At 43.1% G+C, this 19,381-nt stretch overlaps 1 protein-coding gene across 1 annotated transcript; it reads right to left on the minus strand.

Moving 5' to 3' along the window:
• Positions 1-7,964: 7,964 nt before the first annotated feature.
• rpl10 (ribosomal protein L10) lies at positions 7,965-16,289 on the minus strand. The gene is made up of 6 exons (XM_084333794.1): positions 16,173-16,289; positions 14,404-14,462; positions 12,234-12,341; positions 10,534-10,672; positions 9,819-9,981; positions 7,965-8,380 (listed from the first exon to the last, which is right to left on the minus strand). The coding sequence occupies exons 1-6, from the start codon at positions 16,193-16,195 to the stop codon at positions 8,219-8,221; spliced, it is 654 nt and encodes a 217-aa protein (XP_084189920.1). The 5' UTR covers positions 16,196-16,289; the 3' UTR covers positions 7,965-8,218.
• Between the last annotated feature and the right edge of the window lie 3,092 nt (positions 16,290-19,381).

Consider the following 19,381-nt stretch of genomic DNA (forward strand, 5'->3'; position numbering starts at 1 on the left):
ACTCGATTCTTGTACCGGATCTCCTCTCTGGTAAACAAGAATACCCTGAAGACTCTGGCAGGAGCACTCATTCAAGGGTACTATGACTATGCTTGCACCGCATGGTACCAAAGCACCTCAAAGGCGCTAAAAACAAGATTACAAACATCACAAAACAAACTGGTCAGACTACTACTTGACCTTACTCCTAGAACCCACCTCACCCCTGCCCACTTTGACTACCTAGGATAGAATAGAATAGAATAGAATAGAATAGAATAGAATAGAATAGAATAGAATAGAATAGAATAGAAATACTTTTATTATCCCGTGGGAAATTTGACACTGCAAATAGCTCAACATTTAAACATTTAAACATTTAGACAGAACAGGTCACGAATAAGAATAATAAAACAAATCAAATCAAGTTGCCTAAGATAAGAGTATGTAAAATAGAAAAATGGAATAAAATATATAGTAAATAAATACAGTAAAAATATACTGAGGTCTACAGTAGGTGTAATATTGCACAGTGCTGTTTCAAACTAAGTCCAGGAAGATGGTAACTGCCACTCTGTGCTCAGTGATGCAGTGAGGCACAGTGATGCATTGTATAGGATGGCTTAGAGTAGACGACAGAGTACAGCAACTTGCAATGGGCCTGGTCTACAAGATACACTACACGACCAAGGTACCCATGTACATGTACATTCCCAAAGGTCAGTGAATACCACGACCACAACACCAGAGGGAGCTCCACAAATCATGTTAAACCCAGATTCGACATCAAACAAGGGACAATTATGCCACATCAATGTGGAACGCCCTACCCAAAGCTGTAAAGGAATGTGAATCACTACCCACTTTCAAAACCACTCTCAAAGAGCACCTACGGGAGACTACAATTCGAAACTGGCCCCTGTAAATGTCCTAACACAACCCCCTCCAATGTACAGTAAATGTCCTAACCCAATAATACACTAGACCCTCTTCTTGGAACCAAGTATGGTTTTGTCGATATTCAAGTTTTGCTTGTACAGTTGTACAGTTTCCCCCACCCCGCCTACCCAATCTGTTTGAGCGAACCATGCTGCCGCAGACTGCTCCCAAAACTCCGGCAATCGAAGAATAACAGCATTGTTTGCCATGTTCGGTTTTGTCTCTGAAACTTCAGCGAGACCCACGTCGGGGTCACCAGTGTAGTGCCGAGAGATGAGTCGGAGACGGTGGCTCGAGGCAGAGCGAATAGCATTTATTAAGCACAGAAATACAACATGCTACTGCTACGTTGCTTGCAGTCGTTGGTCATGACATCATACGGAGACATCACCAATGTTCTAGAATGTCGGCTATGACATCACCACAAATGTTCCAGAATGTTCGATGTTCTAGAATGTTCGGCTATGACATCTTCACAAATGTTCCAGAATGTTCGGGCGGAACTAATGTTCCTAACAATAGTTCCGTGGGTGAATTATGTACCATTACAATCACAACAATACTCTCTTTTTTAGACTATTTTTGTATCACAAACAGTACTGTATTTGTAAATCTGGTATGTCATAAATGTATAGATGTAGCAGTACTGTCTGTATGTCGTGTATGTCATATATGATGAATTGAAAATGGGGGACCTTGATGTAAACAAGACGAAAGTGTTTCTCTGGTCTGCATCCCCTTAACAATTGTGTGTATTGAGCCGTACTGTATTGTACCCATTCTGCAATCTGTTAATACAGTTTTCAATCAATCAATCAAAGCAATCGCTTTAAACAATCGCTTTAAACAAAATGTCACTTTAAACAAAATGGAAAGGTCACTTTAATGGAATGAGGAATATAAAGGTCACGTTAAGGAAAGAACCGATGTGGTTCTTGTATAGTATAGTTTAATGACAGAGTTAAAACTGTATATTGGGGCGCCCAAGTGGAGAACCATGTAACGCGCTGCGTCGCGAAGCGGCCGACCCGGGTTCGATTCCCGGACCCGGCGTCCCTTGCCGAATGTCTTCCCCACGCTCTGTCTCCCGTTCTTCCTCTCTATCTCTCTCTACCGGACTGCCCGGTAGTAAAAACAATAAAAATCTACCAAAAACAGGGCGGCTAGGTGGTGTAGTGGGCAAGGCACTCGCCACCAATGTGGAGACGCTGGGTTCGCGTGTTCGAATCCAGCTCTCCACATTGTTTTCAGTTTGGCTGGTCGTCCGTACTAATACAATTGGCAGTATTAGAGGGTGGGAAACTGATGGGTGGGGATCGGGCGTTGTGGACAGCGACTCCTACAGGTCGGTTGGTGCGCCTGCGCAGTAGAATCAGGAAGTGTCGGGGGCAGCGTGAGCCTCCCACGCGTTACTCCTCGCCACTGAGAGATCGAGCTGCGCAGGTGAAAAGATGCGACTGCTGTTACCTCAAGTACCGGAGGGGACTTGTGCTATGTATGACTTAGTCCACATTGCAGCCGGCTTGTGGGAGGCAAGAAACAGTGTTCGTGACAGGGGAGGGTTGAATTGGATGATACGAAATTGGGATGGGAGAAAATATAGAAAATGGGAGAAAAAGTGGATAAAAAAAATATAAATCTACCAAAAACATAAAAAAAGGGAAAAAAAGTATATTGTATTGTGTACATAGGACCCAGTGCCTTCTCAGGAATTTAACATGTCTATTTTTATCATGCACATCTTATGTCTTCTTATTACCTGTTTTTTTACCATGTCTATTTTATTATTAGTATTATTTCACAATCGATGCGGGCATGGCCACCCGCATTTCACTGTATGCCCTGGTATGTATGTGACAAATTAACCTCTTGAATCTTAAATCTTGAATATCATGTCGGCTTTTGAGAAAGACGTGGGCTCAATGCTTTGCACAAGCCTCCAGGTTAGGGTGAAGCAATTCCATCTGGCGAAAGCTGCTGGGATGATTAGACGAGACATGCTTAAGCATAAGTCACATTCCAGCAGCATTCTTAACAATGCAGACCTGGAACAGGCTGTACCACCATCACTTTTTCAATTTGTATGCATGATCGAACGACTGAAGAACAGACAAGTTTTATGGCATTCTTTTTTGTTACTTTTCCAATAAAGTTATTTAACAATCATGTTTTTCCCTTTTACATTACTAATGTTGTCTTTTAGAAAATACAAATTGATACTAAGATGCCAACTTACACGCCAACTACACAGAGGCAAATTTGGAGGCCATCTTGAAAAATGTCCTCCATCTTGGATTTTCAAGTGGCCAATCAGGCAGATTTGATCAATAGGCCCTAGAGAACAATGAAGACACATTTCATGCTTCTGATATCTGCTCCACTATAATAATACACCAGTTTATAGAATATGTTTACATATTTCTCATAGATCAATATAGCAACCATATAGCAGATAGCCACTGTATCTTCCAACACAAAGGGGTAAAGGGAATTCCAAACATTGGTCCTCATTCTCAAACGGACATAAAAAGTTACCAAGGAATTCCTTCGTAACTCGATTTACGTACTTATTCGGCATTCTCGAACGGCTTCGTATTGTAAATTCGTTGTAGGATATATGTAGGATTTATGAACTCGAAAAGGCAGTCGTGAGTCAGACAGACCGGTGTGCGCCCTATTTTCAACAGCTTTCTCTGGGACAAGTCATTGGGGATTGCCGATACTACAGACATCCGTGGAATTAAATAATTATAATAAATACGACAATATTTGTATCATTAAAACACTTTAACTGTCGGAAGACGTGTTTAGGTGTCCTTCCCCGCCATGCTCAAGTTGCCGAAGACGCCGTAACTCGTCTTTGATATCAATATTTCAAAAATCTGTGATCGGATTCATATTTCCCATCCGCTGGCCTGAGACCCACCAATAAGCCCCACTAAACCCTCTGGCGGTTCAAGAGCGCCATCTGGTGGCCGATCTGCGCAATCGCCTAACAGGAAGTTACTTGGACGATGTGCTGTTCTCCCATATTACTTCCGGGCACTCGGTAAAGGTCCCGGCACTCTAGCTCGTCACAATACATAGCGATCCGTTGCCAATAACTCGATAAACAACATGATTTGGACGTATATACCATTATACAACTTGGAAATGGACCGGGTATTCCAACATCCCATAATAGGAATATGTATACTCCATGCTCATCGCCCAACGGTGCGAGGAAGATGCGGTAAGATTCAGCGTTATTTTTCAATGTCTTCTATACTAACTGATCTGATGAACATTTGACCCACATTAGATGAATGGTATAACGCTGCCCACGGAATTATAAACGCCCCCTCGCCCATCCGGTCAACATCAGATGACGTGTAGTAACTTCCAGAAGTCCAGTTTTGTCCGTCCAGTTGGATTTTTTTATATCGCGCCGATTGCTATCAAACTGTATTTGATCATCAATATAATGCATTTGGGGCTATAAATCACGTTCTGGAGAAAGCTGCAGAAAGAGATGAAAACATACTTATACTTTAGATCATATTTTAGTATGAATATGTGAATGAAAAAGTTTAACGTTCATACACCCTGAACAATACATATAGGACATTGAATGGGCCCTAATAATGGCAATTTAGCAATAGAATTTAAAAAGTTATAGCCCTGCAAAGAAGGGGAATTTCTCCATAGACAAATAGAGCTGGCAACCTATGGTATATCATGAATTTAGCCTTAGGCAATCAAAGTGTTAACGAACAATTATGTTTTGCATTTAGTCCTAACTCAATGAGGCATCGTGAGCATTACACACACACACTGCAATTCTGATCAAACTGACAAACTAGGAGGTGCAGATCAAATATTAATTAAGATCCAGCAACTGCAAGGTGTGTATTGAGCTCAGGGGCGGACCTAGCACATTTGGCGCCCTAGGCGAGATTCTTAGCTAACACACAATAATAATAATACCAATAACAAACAATAAAATAATGTGCAAATTTGCTTTCAAAGAAAATTAAGAAGAAATGTAAAGTGCACACTAAATAATTAAAACAAACAACTTAGCTAACAATCAATAATAACAATAACAAACAATTAAATAACGTGCAAATTTGCTTTAAAAGAAAATTATGTATTGTAAAATATGTTACACATATAATCAAAATATAATATGCTAAATAAACAAACAAATAAATAAAAATTACAAATTCACTTTGTCTAAAGAACTATTTACATTCCACTCCCTATCATCACACTTCAAGGTTAGCCTGTAGCTCCTACTGGTTTCCATTTACAGTGCAATCCTTCTGGCCTTCCTCGCTGCAAAGTCATCAATCACATCAAATTTTCCAACTCCTGAGGCAGCTCCTTCCCATCTAAATCAGATTGCCCTCCATGGTTTAAGGTGTGTACAAGTGCCTCTGCTTGCTTCATCAGCTCTTGGTGTGGCAGGTCTTGGAAGTTGTACAAAATTGCATACCTTTCACCTTGGCACGTTTCTCGTCTTCTTCTTTTCTTCTCTTTTTATACTGGATGGCTTTTGCCTCTTCATAGTTCTCTAACGTTAGTCTTTCTTTCCTCAACGCTCAATTCTATAAACACTCGACCGATACCCATCAATGCACAGCGCTCTAGCATGTTCTGACTGTGAACACCTAAAGCTGAGGCTCAGACCGACCGACCGTTTTAGATTTTTGGCTCATTTCCCCTTATGTTAGAATTCTTTTTTTATAAAAAATAATGGTTGCAGATATAGAGGGGGGCGCCAAAACTGCGCAGAGCAAATATCGCTCTAGGCAACCGCCTATATCGCCTGTAGGAAGCTCCGCCCCTGATTGAGATGTACTGTATATTGTACCCATTCTGCAATATGTTAATAAAGTTTTCAATCAATCAATCAGTCTATTATTATAATGTCGTCAGATACATATTTGAGCGGACCGTTTAGGTGGAGAAAGACGACTTTATGACAACGCTCCATGATTGAAAGTTGCTATCTGAAACCAAGGACCACACCACCTCTCCAAGCAGCTGTTCAGTGTTTCCATGGTATGTCCTATATATCATGACGTGATGCCAGATTACTTGTAAAAATAATCTGATTACTCCTTTAAAAAGTAATCTAGTTACTTTACTGATTACTAGGTTACGAAGTCGTCGTCGTCCCCCCTGCTGCTGCCACAACATAAGAATGACAAGTTTTTTCTTTTTTATAATGTCATAAATCATGATTGGCTGCTCAGACAGGTCATCATGAGACGTCATCAGCCATCAGGCCATATAAGGTCACAGCTGTCCACTGCTCAAGCACTCTAGGACAGTGGTTCCCAAACGAAATAAAATAGAAAATGTATATAATATAATTTTAATTAAAAATAAAATTGTAAAACCATTGTGTAATATAAAACATGGTATTATAATTTGTTATTATCATGTGTGTGTGGCTGTGTGCATCCCATCTCCGGTCTAGCTGACTGTACCCCTGGCTCTCTTATCATCAGCATTATGAGATAGTAACTAAATAGTAACGCACAGCCACTTGTAAAAGTAACTGTAATCAGATTACTGGCTTGTAAAAAGTAAGATTACTATTTACTGAAAAAAGTTATCAGATTAGAGTAACTAGTTACTGGCATCACTGATGACATCATAGTCGTTTATAGTTCATGGAAGAAAGGCTGATAACAGCCGTCTCTGGGTTTCACAGCCTTTACAACGCTGCCCTCTACAGGACAACCTGCAGAACCGCACCATAGCAGATAACACCGACATTGTTGCAGTTTAAAATAATGAATGGATCTTTATTTAGATAATAAATGGATCTTTATTATTAATCCCTGTGGGGACATCCAGGTGTCATAGCACGAGAGAGCGAGGGTTCTGATGGGATTAATCATATAGCACAAGAGAGAGGGAGGGTTCTGATGGGATTAATCATATAGTACGAGAGAGGGGGGGGGGGTTCTGATGAGATTAATCATATAGCACAAGAGAGAGGGAGGGTTCTGATGAGATTAATCATATAGCACAAGAGAGAGGGAGGGTTCTGATGAGATTAATCATATAGTACGAGAGAGAGGGTTCTGATGGGATTAATCATATAGCACAAGAGAGAGGGAGGGTTCTGATGAGATTAATCATATAGCACAAGAGAGAGGGAGGGTTCTGATGGGATTAATCATATAGTACGAGAGAGGGTTCTGATGGGATTAATCATATAGTACGAGAGAGAGGGAGGGTTCTGGTGGGATTAACACTTGATTAGATAAGAGACATCATAATGGGAGTTTGTCACTCTTCCAGAGTGGCAATGTCAATAAACAAAAAAAAATACATTAACTGCAACAGAGTTTGCCCCTCTCATACCACTCTCTGCCACCACTCTAAGCCTATGGAGATGCTATAACTTTTTAAATTGTATTGCTAAATGCTTTATGTAGTATGGGTGATATATTGATCAGAGCAGTTTGCATTAATAATAATAAACAATCACGCTGAAAATGACGTCAGCGTCCTTACTGTTCACCGATGAGACTGGAGGAAAAAGATCCCACTTATTTGACGTGGATCGACTAGATCCATGTTCCGGTTTGTATAATAATAAACGCCCAAATCATATCGATTATTGAGTTATGGCAGCGATCCATATGTACGATGCGTGTCTAGTCCCGCAACAATATGAGTGCCGGACGCATTTCGCCGGTACACGGAGATCACCAGAGATCCATTTCCAGTTGTAACCTGCTACCAGGCGGCAATATTGAAGCGTTGCAGAGTTGTGCAGGATCCCACTGTATCAGCCGAGGCTGGGTGAGGGCATTCTGAATACCATGGCGAAAAAATGAAATGTGATCTCAATAACATTGTACGCCGTGGAATGGCAGAATTAGCATGACCTTGAAACACGTTGTACGACGTTTTTGGCGCAGGATATGTTAAATTCACCATGACGATAGAAGGATGATGATTAAACCGTATATATATATACATGCACACAATTTATTCTTCCCGTTGTGGAAGTTGATAAATGAGACGAGCAGAGTATCGAGTCATCATCATCAACCTTTATTTGTTCTCGAAATTACAATCGAGGTCAAATGAGCTTTAGTTCAGAACAAAAGGGTACAGCCACTCCCTTGTCAACTCCTCCTCACCACCCAATCAGTGTCCATTCTGAGGCGAGACACCTCCATCTTGTGTCCACCAAAGGAATATCTCATTCATGGAAATCCCAAAAAAAAAAAAAAGACAAAAAAGGGTCACTTTTATAATCAAATCCACTTTTATTTGTGAGACGACGTGCTCAGGTGGCAACAGCGTGGAGCTTCTTCCAGCGAGCCAGAGGCCCCCTGCTGGGGATGTACTTCACGCCGCAGCCGTCGGAGACCAGACGCTTCTCGGCCATCATCCCGTCGAACTCGTCGATGTTGAACTTGGTGAAGCCGTACTTCTTGGACATGTGGATCTGAGGAGAGACGTCACGTTAAAGCTACGGGAAGCTCAGGGTTAAAGCTACGGGAAACTCAGGGTTAGACACAGGGAACTGGTACCGACCCTGTCGGGTGGAACAGGTTAAGGAGTTAATGAATACAAAGGAATAAATAGAAAGCGTAAACGTAAGGAGTTTGTCTCAGTGGTCCCTTGGAGACCTCAGCACCTCCCAGCTGAGGACATACACAACCAGAGAGTTTCTGTCTGCAGCCTTTGCGCACCAGAACCACACCACAGTGGGACCGGTCGGCTTAATAAGCTGCAGATGTGTAGTAAGTTAAAACACATTTATATTTAGTGCATATATAATATCCATACGTCTATATATACCTGCATACAATTCCTCTATATGCCTACTTATATAATATATATATCCCATATAACTGTATGACAGTAGCATGTACAATAATGCTGTATATACCATATAGGGCTGGGCGATATGGCCTCTAAATGATATCGCAATCTTTTTTTGGCTAGAACACGATATATATCGCGATTTCCCCCATTTCCTCTAAAGCACTTAAAATGCTTGATTTAACCCTTTGATGCATACAGCCACGTCAACATTATTATAATAGTACCTGCAACATTTTTTTTTAAATGTTTTTGGTAGATATTTTATTGTTTTTTTCCGGGCAGTCCGGGGGCTGAGAGAGAGGAAGGTTTAGAGCGTCTGCAGTACCCGAGTATCTGCAGGTTAACAAGTTACATTTAAGACCTTTGTAATACCACTTGGGAGCTAAATTCTATATAAATTTAACCACCATAATACCAGAAAATAAAACATAAAACTGAAGTGGCGGCTGCACTTGTGCACCAATGAGACTAGATTAAAGGGGAACTATTTTACTATTTCTTTCACTATTTGGGCACTTTTACACAATTCCTGTGAGTTTATGGAACACCTCTTTTTTTTTCTTTATTCATTGTTTTGTATTTCTAATCAAGTCCTCAAAAACAGCATTTTTCTACCTCAAGATCTTAAGTCGTTTTGAGGCTGGGCTCCTAAACCACTGTGTGGCCTTCGCGGCATCTGGGACATTATCATGCAGCCAAGTCTCTCTGACATCACAAATCATCACATTTTCAGACGACTCAGTTCAGTGAGGGTGAATATTGTGAGAGGAGAATTGGAAGAATGCGCCAATATGAGAATTAGAGACATAGATCATATTAATATAAGTCCACATAGCTAGGAAACAATGCTAAACACTGAAAAAGGCCATTTATAAGATAGTTCCCCTTTAAGTGCTGCTAGACTGGGCTGCATACGCTCCTCCTCTACATGTTAAGACTAGATTAAGTGCTGCTAGACTGGGCTGCATACGCTGCTCCTCTACATGTTAGACTAGATTAAGTGCTGCTAGACTGGGTTAATGTGGACATGCAGAGCGTCTGGGGGGGGGGGTTACCTTCTGGCGTCCGGGGAACTTGAACTTGGCTCTGCGGAGAGCCTCCACCACGTGCTCCTTGTTGCTGGCCTTGGTGCGCACCGACATGATGACCTGGCCGATGCGCACGCGGGCCACGGTGCCCAGGGGCTTCCCGAAGGCGCCGCGCATCCCGGTCTGGAGCCTGAACACAGGAGACAAGGGTTAACCCTAACCCTAAACCGGTCTGGAGCCTGAACACAGGAGATTAACACGAGGAAACACAACACTTTACAATTGGTTCCTCACATTTTACCCGTTCACTCACACCGACAGCAGAGGTGGCCATGCAAGGTGCCAACCTGCTCATCGGGAGCAACTACACGTTTGTCTCAGTGGTCCCTTTGAGACCTCAGCACCTCCCAGCTGAGGACATACACAAACCAGAGAGTTTCTGTCTGCAGCCTTTGCGCACCAGAACCACACCACAGTGGGACCGGTCGGCTTAATAAGCTGCAGAATACAGTTGGGGGGGGGGGGGGGGGGGGGTCGGTGGGTCGCATTGTATTTGTTCCAATATATCAACGACAGTCGAGACAAGAATATAAAAGAAAATAAGCGCAACTATTGGGTGCAATCTTGAGTCTGAAGGTCAAACCATCCTGAGATCCTACCAAGCTCTCTACACACACAGGTTGAGATCCCTACAGTCTCCATCAGCTTTGAGATCGCTACACAGAGGAGCAGCCTCTCTCACCTGTCAGCTCCAGCGCAGGACAACATCTTGTTGATGCGGATCACGTGGAAGGGGTGCAGACGCACGCGGATGTGGAAGCCATCCTTACCGCACGTCTTCACCATGTACTTATTGGCACAAATACGGGCCGCTTCCAGAGCTGAGGGGGGAGATCACGGTCAGTTCACGTTCCTTTTGTCATTTAATTTAAAACACAACCTACATCATTAACATGTCCGGCCAATAAAGGAAAAGGGGTTCCGAAGGGTTTTCAGTGTAGCATCAATATGCGGAGTTAAGGCCTAAAAAAAAATAATGGTTTGTTTCCGGTTGCTGACCGACCCTGCCGATTTAGGTGCGACCCAATATATTTTATAAGTTATAAAAAAAATAAAAAAAAAAGTTTAGAAATCTTAGTCAAACCTTTAGTATTATGGATATTAAACATGCTGGCAGAGTACATGCATCCATGTTGTTGTGAACATTTTAATTAAATAAAGAAATTCCCTATCCATAGTCGCCGTGGGAAATAATAATAATAAAAAAAATAAAATCCCTACCTACCCATGGCATTAACTGACAACCAACAGGAAACAAACAATATTTTTTGTTATGCCTAATGGAATAAATAGAAAACGTAAGGAGTTTGTCTCAGTGGTCCCTTGGAGACCTCAGCACCGCCCAGCTGAGGACATACACAACCAGAGAGTTTCTGTCTGCAGCCTTTGCGCACCAGAACCACACCACAGTGGGACCGGTCGGCTTAATAAGCTGCAGATGTGTTGAGGTCGCAAAAAACACTATTTGAATCCAACGCAATACACAAACACAAAAAGTCACAAAGGATACGGTCACACTGACCGCCTTAGAGGTCAATTCTCATTTATTGCTCACATCAGATAATTTTTGTTTGGCCGTTTGTTCACATGACCTGTATCTGATTCAGGACTATAGGCATGGGCCGGTTACCGGTTCCACGTGGTTTAAAAAACGTTGCGGTGTCAAAACCACTCAAATTACGTTCAGACTGTAGGCACCGCCCGACGGTATACGTTACATTTCGAATCATGAACTTCGGAAAATCCCTGTCAGAAATGTCAACTGGAATAGGTGGGAGTTACCATGGCTAGCTAGTTAGCTGTAATAATGGATAATACATGACGTGGTGTGCGGTTATCTGAAAATAATGCTCAATGCACGGGGGTAATTAACGTTAGCCCTTTGACGAGTGGTTTGCATGGAAAGTAACGTTAACTACAGCTTCGTTAGCCTAGCTAACGTTAGCTACATATTTAGCAAGCTATACAAAAAGAAAGTTTAATAATGCGACTGATCTAGTGAGCTATAGTCCGAATATTCCACCCATAAATAGCTAATGTCAAATATAAACACAATGGCCATTCCAACCCGTTGGACGGGAGCTACGGTAGTTTAACGTTAGCTAGTTAGCCAGCTAGCTAGTAGTAAATCAGACTTGTATCCGATTCAAGACCACATTATGAAACATCAGACATTTATCTGATTCAGGACCACATATGAAAGTGGCCCCAAATCAGACATCAGATTCCATGCGATTTGTGCCGTTCACACAGTTGTGAAAATATCTGATCCATTAAATTTTTTTCTCAGATTTCATTTGGGTCTCTCCTGAAGTAGCCTAAAGAGTCTGAACTCTCAGATCAGCGAGGACCAGGTGAACACAGCGGAACGGCCGTCCTCACCTTCAGAGGACAGTTGCTCGTACTCGTCAGAGACCATGTGACCACATAGCGGGAACTCATCCACCTTCGCCCTCTTCCTGCCCAGGTCAAAGATCCTGATCTTGGGATCTGGTCAAAGAAAGAAGAGGAGGAGGAGGGGGGGGGGGAGATGAGAGGTAGGAAGATGAAGAGGTGGACAGATCAGAACTGGTCAGTTGAGAGAACAATGTGTAGATGGGGTTCCATGTCTGCAGGCTTCACACAACGAGACGGTCGGGGGGGAAATAGAACAACAGACGTCAAATAATTTCATATCGAAACTCATGCTTGGATCTTTTATGTCTTTTATTAGCGGCTGTGTGACGAATGTTCAACAGTAAATGCAGCGTCTCTAGTTTGCCTCGCCGTCTCTGAACTAACAGGAACTCAAGTCGCCCCAAATTACATCTTTTGACAAAAATGGCAGGTGGAATTGGGGACTCGTGAATTTCCCCCAAGGGGATCAATAAAGGAATATAGGGCTGGGCGATAAAACGATAACGATAACTATCGCGATAAATTATTTCCTCGAAATAAACATGAAACGTGGTCGCAAAGTTTCGATATATCGATTTTCCAAGCTTGGATATGAGCACGCACTAACAACCAATCGGTGAAGGAGATGGCCGAGAGCGAAGGAGACCAGGAAGGAGACCCAGCGCTGCACCTCTGGGTAGAGGTAGGACTCACTCAACAACAAGGCTTGCTAGGCTAACTAGCTTGCACGGCGATGTTTTATATATTTACGTGCCGAGTATGTGTGCGGCATGAATTCTGAGGCCACGTTCATAGTAGTGTGTGGTATACAGTGGACGTCGTTTCAATATATTGTGGCGGAAGAGAGTATTTTAGTGTCATATTTATTACATTGCCATGAGATATTCCGCTTGTCGGCTAACTTCTAACGTGCGCGGACTGATGACGACATCAACTCGACTCGAGACATTCGCAGCAGCATAATAAGTTAATTAAACTTGACATACATTATATCGACGATAATTATCAATATCGAATTATATGAAAATAATTTTATCGCGATAACGTTTTTGGTCATATCGCCCAGCCCTAAAGGAATATATCTTATCTACAGGAGTTTTGTCTCAGTGGTCCCTTTGAGCCCTCAGCACCTCCCAGCTGAGGACATACACAAACCAGAGAGTTTCTGTCTGCAGCCTTTGCGCACCAGAACCACACCACAGTGGGACCGGTCGGCTTAATAAGCTGCAGAATACAGTTTGGTCGGTGGGTCGCATTGTATTTGTTCCAATATATCAACGACAGTAGAGAAGAAAACGGGTGAAACTATTGGGCGCAATCTTGAGTCACTATACGAACTATACAATAATGTCTGAAGTGCATACTATCCCACACGATACAAGTTATAGACTGCAACGATGTTGGCACAGGGGTCGTTTCAGAAACACTCCCAGAATGTCTACAGAAAGGTGAAAAAAGCTAGTTTGTTCCCAATGCGATGACCATTATGAAAATAGCAGTTGTACAGGAACAAATGGCCCGTTTATTCTTTTTTTTTTATCCACTTTTTCTCCCATTTTCTATATTTTCTCCCATCCCAATTTCGTATCATCCAATTCAACCCTCCCCTGTCACGGACGCTGTTTCTTGCCTCCCACAAGCCGGCTGCAATGTGGACTAAGTCATACATAGCACAAGTCCCCTCCGGTACTTGAGGTAACAGCAGTCGCATCTTTTCACCTGCGCAGCTCGATCCCTCAGTGGCGAGGAGTAATGCGTGGGAGGCTCACGCTGCCCCCGACACTTCCTGATTCTACTGCGCAGGCGCACCAAACGACCTGTAGGAGTCGCTGTCCACAACGCCCGATCCCCACCCATCAGTTTCCCACCCCCTAATACGGCCAATGTGTATTAGTACGGACGACCAGCTAAACTGAAAGCAAATGTGGAGCGCTGGGCTCGAACTGACGAGCCCAACGTCTCCAGCATTTTGTGGCGAGCGCCTTGCCCACTACGCCACGTAGCCGCCCCAAATGGACCGTTTATTCTATGAACTATGCTCTTTAAGTCCTGATTGTGATGTTTGCTTTTGTTTCACTTGTTATGCAACAGCTGTTGATTAACAATCATGAACATAATTACAAAGAAGAGATAAGAGCAAGGCCAGGCAGCTTACCGGGGACACCCCTACAGAAACGGGACTTGGGGTAGGGCTTGTTCTTGCAGTATCTGTAGCTGTGGGACAAGGAAATCACAAGTTAGAAAAAACGGAACTCCAAAATATATATCAGTTGGTTAAACCTCAATGCTATATAGTCCAGTCTGACTGGACACGATTACAGTCGCCACTTAGCATTTAGTACTTAAGTTGTATATTGTCGTCTTTATTCTTTAACTGTATGAAGCACATTCTCAGGAGGCTCATACAAAACCAAGCATTTCACTATAATGTACATGTACCTTATGTGACATAAAACAATTTGAACTTTGAAACTAGCAACAGATAAATGAGTCTCTTGACACATGTGTTGTCATCCTCCTGACAAAACATGTTTGCTATAAAGATGGAAGCCATCCGCAAGATGGAAATATATAGGCTACTCTGCCATTACATTATTTCACAAAACATACACGGTGTGCTCAATCATCATCAAGTTACGTTAACCCCTTCACTGCCGCACTACCAAAACGGTTAACCCTTTCACTGCCACACGACAGCCGGTTAACCCTTTCACTGCCACACGACAGTGTGATGTATATTCATTAATATTTCACTGAAGGATTACAGATCCTTAGATCTAAGATCTAGCTCCTCTGGTGAGAGCATAATCTCCCCCACTGTGCCAATGGGTCGAGTGACCAACCCAGAAATACTCCGACCTGATGACCTGTGTGACCTAATGATTGGCTATATCGACCCTCCGGCCACTGAGGGGGAAGCAAAGATGGACATATCAGATTCAGCAGCAGCTCACATATAACCCCCAGTGGCTTGCTAAATTTGGAACCCACATAGTATAAAAGCATGATTGTCATCATTCTGGAGACACACAGCCCCCATGGAGGGCTGTGGTCTCCAGGACTGTTCCTCTGTGTGTTCCTGTGTCAATAAATACCATCGATTGACTTCACCTTAGTCTCCTGGCTCATCATATCAATCCAAGAACTCAGTTTTATACTAACAACAGAAGGTTAACCCTTTACTGTCTATCACACAACCGACGATAGTAAAGGGTTAACCTTCTGTCGTGTGGCAGTCAAGTGTCCCATCTGCTAAGCCATCGCAGATACAGCTGATCTGTGCGCCAGCAGTATTTCATGTCGTAATGACAGTTTGGCTAAACAAACTATTCACTGGTGGCTAACGTGACGCCAGAATAAAGAATATCGGCCTGCGCAAAATATGACAGTAGACTAGTGTTGTCAAAAATATCGAAGTATCGATACAGAATATTTAAAGGGGCTTCGATACTCATTTCCCGAAATACCGATACTTTCTGCAGTAAACATGTTTCTGTGACATGGCACTGACTGATCAGATGACTACACTGCACACATTAAACATGTTTCTGTGACATGGCACTGACTGATCAGATGACTACACTGCAAACATTACTTAATTACTGTAATAAACATGTTTCTGTGACAAGCCACTGATCAGATGACTACGTACACTGCACACATTACTTAATTACTGTAATAAACATGTTTCTGTGACATGGCACTGACTGATCAGATGACTACACTGCACACATTACTTAATTACTGTAATAAACATGTTTCTGTGACAAGCCACTGATGAGATGACTACACTGCATATGGCTTTATAATACTCAATACTGTAAACATGCACATGGTGCCGCTCGGCCGCCATCTTCCTCCTCCACCTCAGGCCGTGCAGCGCTAACACCACACAGCAAACTAAACACACAGTAAACTACTCACCAGCGGGCTGGTCGGCGCCCCATGATTGCGACCTGTTAATAAAACACAAATAAAACGCGTCAGGAGATTAAACTGGGATCACGGTAATGGAAATATGCTTTATTTTGTGATATTTCAGAGAGAGCTGCGGACGAGACGCCGCTACCACGCACTCACCTAATGGCGGAAAGGAAGTCAGAGACACTTCCGCCGCGTCATATTTATTTATTTATTTATTTATTTATGTATTTATTTAATAACGTGTTATTTATTTCCCCATTCAAACGTTGTGTTAGAAACTATGAAAGTAATACACGCGTAAAAAAAACGCATACTAAAACAATTAAATCGTTTCTATTGGTTGTTGGGAAGAATTGTAGTTTTATACTTTGACGATGGCGGCGGGGGTGTACAGAACTACAAAACGATCTACAAAACGACCAACAAGGGACGCCATTGTATTATAATTAAAAGTATGTGCTACATGTCCTCCTACTGTCTGCCCTACTTCGCTAATTCTTAGCAAAAAAAGAAAAAGAAAAAGAAAAAAGGCCATGAGCTCATATCTAAACTCCGGTTTGTAATGTAGAACAAATGTTCTTCTAACACAGTGACTTGAGAGTCTGGCATTTTAGGAATCCTAACCTTGGTCTGACTGTCAGTACAATGCAATGTTGTTCCAACATCATTCCGCCAAACAAGGATGTTTAAAAGTCCTTGGAGGCTGGAGGAACCTGTTATGATTCACCCAGACTCCTTTCATTAGCCGAGACCTCATTCTGGCTGTTCTTACAACAATTTAGCGTTAGTTTATTCAGAACAGGCGCTACTTCTGTTTGGGTGTCGGTGAAGCTATTACTGCAGCACGTCTGGGTGAATACCAAAGCCTGTAGCCTATGTACACACATGTATGGAGGTTATTTCTGTTCACAAAGATTTGTTTTATTATTTTAGTGATATGAATGATCACACTGTAATAAAATGTAAGTGTGGAAATGAAAATAGAAAAAGGATTTTTTTTATCAAAAAGACAAAAAGAAAACATTAAAGGATGTGTGTGTGTGTGTGTGTCCCTGACCTGTATGTGTGTGTCCCTGACCTGTGTGTGTGTGTGTGTGTGTCCCTGACCTGTATGTGTGTGTGTGTCCCTACCTACAAGATACACTATACGACTAAGGTACCCATGTACATGTCAAAATACTTCCCAAAGGTCAGTGAATACCACGACCACAACACCAGAGGAAGCTCAACAAATCATGTTAAACCCAGATTCATCTCAAACAAGGGACTAAACACGTTTCGCAATTATGCCACATCAATGTGGAACGCCCTACCCAAAGCTGTAAAGGAATGTGAATCCCTACCCACATTCAAAACCACTCTTAAAGAGCACCTACGGGAGGCTGCAATTCAAAACTGGCCACCGTAAATGTCCAAACCCCCCCCACCCCCACCCCCTCCTAATAGACAGTCTCCTCCCCACGTATGTATATATTCTCTCCCCACCGTATATGTATATTTCTCTCCCACCCACCCACCCCCTCCTAATGTACAGTCTCCTCACCACCGTATGTATATTTCTCTACCACCCACCCACCCCCTCCTAATGTACAGTCTCCTCCCCATCATATGTATATACTCTGTCAGGATCTAGGGGTAACAGTACTGTATATTTGAATACCGTATATGTCACAAATGTATCAGTACTAAATACCTGTATGTCCCTATGCCATAAATGTCATGTATGTTGAGTATGTCATAAATGTCAATATGAATTGAAAATGGGGGACCCTGATGTAAACAAGACAAACGTCTTTCTCTGGTCTGCATCCCCTTAACAATTGTGTGTATTGAGCCGTACTGTATTGTACCCATTCTGCAATCTGTTAAATAAAAATTTCATTCAGGTGAGGGCGACGGGTCTGTAGTCATTTAGTCCACTGGGCCTTGGCTTTTTGGGGACAGATGGACATTATGGTGGATGTTTTAAAGCAGGCTGGCACGTGGCATGTCTCCCTGATGATGATGATGATGATGATGATCATGTTTTGACAACAACAACATATAAGAGACCAAAAAAAGAAGAAGAAAAAAAAAGAAAAACACAAAAGAAATATTCTAACCCACATAAATGGCATAATCATACTCCCTTATTCAATAACAATGCACTCCTGATTGATAAACGACCTATAAGATTCCCTAGATGGGAAAAGCAAGGCATACATACATTAGGAGATGTTTTCAACAAACAGGGTATTTGTAGTTATGATGAAATAGAAAAAAAATGTAATCTCACCGGTTCCACATATTATTTTTACGCACAATTATTGTTATGTTTGAAGTCTCATTGTGAGGTTCGCCTCTCCCCGGACCTTTAATTCCCTGTCTCCTCACTTCTCCAGCCCCCACCCTCGCGCTCGTTTAGCCTCGTCTGCTCTTCAGCAGCCCACACCCTTGGACTATCTGTCAGTATCTGTTTGATTGGTTCGTGCCGAACACACTCTTCTAGTTCAAGTATCAATTACCATCACGCACCTGATGTGTGTTCTAATTAGCGCCCCAGTGGGTTTTAAATACCTCGCTCTTCCCCTCAGTCCTGGTCGGGTCGTTCCGTATCATATCTCTATCACCAAACCCCTACGGGAGGTTCTCTGTCTGTAGGCTCCTACGGGAGTTTCTGTTTCTGTCTGTATGCTGTTTTATCTCCGGCGTGAGACGAGGTGCAAGCCTTGGCCACCTGTCGCCGTTTGCCTGGAGGGAGACACTGTACTGCGCTCTCTAATCCTCTACGGGAGGTATTCCAGTGTTCCACTCCAGACCTCCGCGCAGCAGACGCGCACCACTCAGACCTCCGCGCCAGATGCGCTCTCCGTACCGGCGCGTACTCCAAGCAGACGCGCACCACTCAGACCTCCGCGCCAGATGCGCTCTCCGTACCGGCGCATACTCCAAGCAGACGCGCACCACTCAGACCTCCGCGCAGCAGATGCGCACCACTCAGACCTCCGCGCAGCAGATGCGCACCACTCAGACCTCCGCGCCAGATGCGCTCTCCGTACCGGCGCATACTCCAAGCAGACGCGCACCACTCAGACCTCCGCGCCAGATGCGCTCTCCGTACCGGCGCGTACTCCAAGCAGACGCGCACCACTCAGACCTCCGCGCCAGATGCGCTCTCCGTACCGGCGCATACTCCAAGCAGACGCGCACCACTCAGACCTCCGCACCAG

Source organism: Notolepis coatsorum, assembly GCF_963971535.1.
Source record: "Notolepis coatsorum genome assembly, chromosome: 17".
Taxonomy (NCBI): Eukaryota; Metazoa; Chordata; class Actinopteri; order Aulopiformes; family Paralepididae; genus Notolepis; species Notolepis coatsorum.

Coding starts and splice junctions, on each gene's coding strand:
- rpl10 (XM_084333794.1), bottom strand. CDS start 16,195: ATGGGGCGCCGACCAGCCCGCTG. Junction 12,342..14,403: donor TTTCTGTAGGGGTGTCCCCG/GTAAGCTGCCTG, acceptor TTCTTTGACCAG/ATCCCAAGATCAGGATCTTT. Junction 8,381..9,818: donor AGTTCCCCGGACGCCAGAAG/GTAACCCCCCCC, acceptor GTCTCTCCTCAG/ATCCACATGTCCAAGAAGTA.